At 45.1% G+C, this 5,851-nt stretch overlaps 1 protein-coding gene across 1 annotated transcript in view; it reads right to left on the minus strand.

Annotated features, from left to right (window-relative positions):
* The window catches only part of crb1 (crumbs cell polarity complex component 1), a gene marked incomplete in the record, with an annotated part of 22,425 nt that overhangs the window by 8,095 nt on the left and 8,479 nt on the right, over positions 1-5,851 (minus strand). Inside the window, 4 exon segments of the mRNA XM_032526142.1 lie at positions 454-1,408; positions 2,618-2,783; positions 3,008-3,558; positions 5,105-5,851. Of these exon segments, the coding sequence (XP_032382033.1) occupies positions 454-1,408; positions 2,618-2,783; positions 3,008-3,558; positions 5,105-5,851 (2,419 nt within the window).

Raw genomic sequence — 5,851 nt, forward strand, 5'->3', positions numbered from 1 at the left:
TTCCCCTGCTGGTTTTCCGAGGCAAACGTTAGATGACAGAGGAAAGAAACTGGCGCTGAACCAGAGAGCCTTGTTTAGTGAGACACCACAGCAGACTGAGGTCTTTTCTGGCTGACACTAGAATAGAAATGCAGCATCTGAGGCGCTCACTGCAGGCGTGGTTGAAATGCTGAACAAAGGCAGCGCTGCCGAGACATTTACATTAAAAGAATATGTGCTGCGGTGTGGCCCCTTGTTTGTGCAATTTGGAGCATTTATTTCTGTATTTTGTGTGGGTTAACTAACTAAGCTCTCAAAACTAATCATACAAAAGCAAAGCATGAAATATTTATTATGACATTGTTTTCTGCTGTTGGTCTATGTTTTCCACGACTCGCCGGAAAGTGACTATTCTACGCTATTTTATTCTATATTGTCCTGCTTTACTGCTATCCAACAAACATCTAAACTTACTTGCAAAGGGGTCCAGTGAAGTTCTCAGGGCAAAGGCAGGCGTACCTGTCCGGCCCATGCAGACAGGTGCCTCCATGGGCACACAGGTGGTTTTCACACGTATCCACCTCCTCATCACAGTCCACACCCGCATACCCAAACTCACAGGTGCAGTCGTAGGTCAGCCCGTTCACGCTGCAGTTGCCGTGAACGCAGGGGCTGGAAGCGCAGGTGTCAGTGAAGAAGCTGCAGCGTCTCCCGGCCCAGCCTGAGGCACAGTTGCAGTTGTAGTTGTTGAACAGGTCCTGGCACTCCCCTCCGTTCAGGCAGGGGTTGGGCTCACACACGGGGGCCCCGTTGCAGCCAAGGAGCGGTGGTTGCAGTGATGTCTGGATGAATTGCTCTTCCTGCACGCGTGGGAGGTTCACATCAGAGGAGCTGGAGTATGGCAAGGCAATGCCACCCAGCTCTACTGTGCCCAGGCATCCAGCCAGGGACCACCCAGCATCTGGGGCAAGGCCCCCTACGAAGATGTCCACCCCCTGCCTGAGGAAGTTCAGATTGCCTCCTTGGCCCCTGGAAGTGATTGCTTCCTCTATTTCCTCATCCAGCACCAAAGTCCACCGGGAGGTTTGTGCCCATGGCACTGCCATGAACAGGTGGATGTTGTGCCACTCACCATCACTAACACTCGTCCTGCTGCTGATACTGACCGTACCCACACCCCGCTCTCCCTCCTCCTCCTCCTCCTCCTCTTCTCTGTTGTCTCCAGTGGTGCTCTGAAGCTCCATGAAGAGGAAACCACCCTGCACAGAGAGCGTGACTAATTCTGAGCCCTTCTCTGCGTGGAGTATAGCTGTGTTACGCTTTCGAGTGCGTAAGTTTAGGGAGAGGTTAGTTAGATTGCGGGATATGTGGCCGTTTCCCCGGTAGGTCAACACAGTGCTGTCATTCAGGAATGTTGCATTGGAATAGCCTAGGAGATTAGAGAAAATATCTGTTGTTTTTATATATTTACACACTCACTTCTTTGCACCATTAAAAGTCCTTTGTAAGTTAGCTTCTTGTGTTTGATTATGTACTGGCTTCATGCATGAGAATCCATCAAGGGCATTAGGCGTCTTCATTTACCTGTTTGATAGCGCTACTATCCTTTTAGGCAACTAGATATGGTCATCTGTCGGAAATGTTCCTAAGGAGCAGGTAAACATGGGGTGGCATGCAGAACAGACGGGCAACACGGCAAATCATCACTAATCCCAGCAAAAAAAGGATAAGCTGACCTCAGCCCAATCCTGCTTTACAGAGCACACAGAGAATACTGTGTGGCGGATTAAGGCTAGTTTATGACTAAACATGTTGTATCACTTGGTTACATAGTGGTCAATTAACTCAACAATGACCAACATGGTCAAAGATTAGGTAACGCACATACAATGTAAGAGGTACGCAACTCTGTCTCTGGGTTTGAAGGCTTTTATGGGACTAAGAAACTATGTCAAGAAGAAAACAAACCTCACTAATGACACAAGCTCACTGTTAGATTGCTTTTGGGAGATTCAACCTTGCTAATGATGTTAAAAATGCACATGCTGTGACTGGTAGTGTAATAACAAATGGAAAAAAGATCCATCTTAATGGCATGATTTCAGATTATGATTTTTACATTGCATTTTATAACTTATTAAATCTATTATTGTTACTGTATCATTATTCAATGATTAAGTTTTTTGATTAAGTATTGTTACATAATACTGCTGCTACTAATCCATGGAATGAACAACAATTTTTAACCCTTACAAAAGGATATTTAACTGTTGACCTGGACTTGAGTCTGATTCTGGTTTTGAAATGGTAAAATCTCAGAATCACGAAAAACTAAAACTGAAAAGGATAACGTCAAGCAGCCCTTGAATTGCGGGACACTCTTCATTGTTGTAGTATGTAGTATGCACTCACTGAAAAGACTTGGTCTATCTTGTTCTTGGGAGATGTTCACATGCTCACTTAAATGGTATCTTTGGTCCGAACATGACAACTTGAAGCTTGACCTTCAGTTTGCCTAAACAGTTTTGTGACTTAACTTGCACTATATTGGTGTCATATAACAACCTGCTCTTAAAAGCAAAGAAAATGACTTAAAACACCTCTGCTTGTAACTGTTAAAATCTTGGACGTCACTTACATTCATATCCCTGGTTCAGCATCTTGCACTCTGTGTCTGTGGGGCAAGGTGACAGCTCACACCACCTGACCTCTTCACAGCGCCGCCCTGCTGTCCTGGGAGGGCAGGTGCAGGTGAAGTCATCCCACATGGAGTAGCACATCCCACCATTTAGACAAGGGTTTGTCTGAGGATGAGACAGTGATACAAGGGCTTACTTTTACCACTAAATATGAGATATAACTATACTGTATGTGAATGCATGAGGTCTCATTTTAAGCAGAATTTTAAGTTTTAATCCATTTTTGCATGCTCTAAACTACTTCAAACTAAAGAATGACACTGTCAATAAAGGCTGAAGATAAAAGGTTAACCAATATCAGTGAAAGGAAACCAAAGCTTTATATTCACACTGCAGGTGTTGTCCCCAGTGCATCCAGCAGTCACATTTTCCATGAGCTCCAGAGGAAAAGAGCTCACTGAGGTGTCCAACCCAAAGAACTGCAGCCGCCTGTCGTTGATCCTCAGGTCCTGAATGCAGCCTTTAAAATATCCACCAAACACTGAAGTCATCCAGCTCTCCAACATACCTCCCACATACACAGTGTCTCCCGCTTGAACATTGACTGTCCTGACTTCTATATCGCCCTGTTTCTGGGCTGCTACATACAGCGCCATACGATCATCCGCCACCTCTACACTCACAAAGTGGACTTCCCCATCATCAACTGCACTCTCCGCTTTCAGCCTCTCAAAGTTATTGAGCTGAACTGTGACCTTGCCATCCTCCAGCCAGATGTGCAGGTACTGGCTGCTGCTGTTGGCTAACACCAGGAGGAGTCCATAGTGCCTCCGTGTACGCAGGAAGAGGGAGATGGAGAGGTTTTGACCCAGATCATTGGTAACGATAAAAGCTGCGTAACTCTGAGAGTCCTCATTCCCAAAGCGTGTAGTCACGTGCTCTGCAAAAAGGGAGAAACAATGAGTAAGATATGGATGGGTTTCACTATAATAATAACATCTTCAAATATTTTCAGCTGGGCCAGCATGCATGTTTAAAAGTGTTTAATAATTTGGGCATTTTAGGCCTTTATTTATACGACAGCTAAAGACATGAAAGGGGAGAGAGAGAAAGACAGATGAGGGGGGAATGACATGAAGCAAAGAACCACAGGTTGGAGTTGAACCCACGGCCGCTGCGTCAAGGAGTAACCCTCTGTACGTGGGCGTGTGTTCTATCAGGTGAGCTACCCAGGGGCTCGCATTGGCACTCCTTAGCAGTGAAACCACGAACATAGAGAAAATTTGTACCAAAGACAAAAAGAAAGCTGGGATGCATCTGACCTAATGTCAGTTTCCCCCAAGTACAAAAAGAGTTAACACTTTCTGATCTATCAGATTTTTAATACTATCTATTCTATTATTTTTATATCTATTATTTTTACTCGCAATATAAGGGGGCAAAGTAATTTTTTTCTTATCTGTGCTGAGCAAAAGAAAAAAATAGAGCATTATGATAGATTTTTGTTTTGTTAGAACTAACTGTGGAGGAAAAGACTTGAAGCAGTTTATGTTGAACTCCCTAGAAGAACAAGCACAGAAAGAGAAAATGTAAGCAGCCACCAGCCCCCATGTGCTGTATGTTCTGAGTCCACTGTCGGCACTTTCCACTGCTGGTTGGTCCCTTTATAAGGCAGGCAGGACATTTAAAGCACACAAAGCGAAAGAGAGAGGACTCAGAGTGTGTGACGGGCCTTATAAAAACCTTATGTAAGCTCTAATGTGTATGTGTGTGGATGCTTTCAAGTGTATAGTTGTGCATGTGTGAGTAAATGTTCATGATCACTAGTAATCTGCTTTGAAAGACTCAAGAGCCTATAGATATCCTCTGTGAAAAAACTGAACTATTTAATTTTACAAGAAACCTTAAGTGATTGTTTCAAACTTAAATGTTTTCATTCTACTTATTATTCTGTTTCTGATGTATGTGTAATGTACAGTATGTATGTTGACTACAGTATTCAACTGATTTTCTTGAATGCTCCTTGTATTTCCAAAATAGAATCTCTAATATCCTTAATCCAGTGCGTTAGATAAGAGGATCTCTGCTTCTGTCCTTTACTGTGACTTTTGATTGGCCTCATCCTTCCTTATCTACTGTTACACATCAGCAACTGAGGATGTTATCTAATTACACACCTAAGAAATTTGGAATGATCTGGTACTTTTTTCTTCTTCAATTAATCATGTTATCTTCAAACTTTAAAAGTCCCATACACTACTTTTGGTGATTACATATCTCTGAGTTTTTCTTACATTTGTGTGTGTGTGTGTGTGTGTGTGTGTGTGTGTGTGTGTGTGTGTGTGTCAGATTGTGGGGAAGGGAAGTGAGCAGCAGCTCCAGAGGGAGTTAGAGGATGTCCTCATGGAACCAACTAGTAGATTTAGAAAACCCAAATCTTCTCCCAACTTCTATTGAAGTCTATTATTTCACAGCTGTAAACATACCCTCCTCACAGTCCTGCCCCTCATAAGGCCTCGGACATCTGCACTGGTAGCCATGCCACAAGTTGACACACTGTCCTCTGTTTTGGCAAGGCACGTCCAGACAGCGGTCCCTGTGGCTGCAGCCAGGGGACACATTAACAGCAGAGTCGCTCAGCCAATTCTCAGGGACGACGAGCTGCCAGTCCACAAACACATCCCGCATGCAGCCAATGAATGCTGGAAGTGGAGAGTTGTCACTGGGGCCATTTGAGTCTTGAAGCACTCCTCCAATAAAAGTGTTCTGAGGAGGTGACACCAGCCTGGCCATGGTGCTTTGGACTGGAGCCATCTTGTGGCATGACTGGTTCCCACAGCTCACAGCATCATCCAAGAGTGTAAGACTGAGCATCCAGCTTCCGAGCACAGCCTCTACAGAATGCCACTCTCCATCTGTGACATTGTGTGGAAGCTCCAGGACCTGGCTTGGGCTTTCTGCTTCAGCCCCAGCAGAGGCCTCCTTCCTCAGTGTAAGACGAAGCTGCCCTTCGTCCAACTCCAGGCTCAGCAGCATCCCCCTGCTGTTCCGCTGGAACAACAACGCTCTGGGCAGAGTAGTTTTGAAGCTGAGGGTGATGTTGCAGGACACCACAGCATCCACCAGGGGACTCTGCAGCAGCAGGTAGCCTCTGCGCTCAAAGGAGAAGGTGGTGGGGGTTTTACAGAGGGGTCCAGTGTGCCCAGGTGAGCAGTAACAGGTGTATCCATGAT

This window comes from Etheostoma spectabile, chromosome 9 (assembly GCF_008692095.1).
Source record: "Etheostoma spectabile isolate EspeVRDwgs_2016 chromosome 9, UIUC_Espe_1.0, whole genome shotgun sequence".
NCBI classification, from domain to species: Eukaryota; Metazoa; Chordata; class Actinopteri; order Perciformes; family Percidae; genus Etheostoma; species Etheostoma spectabile.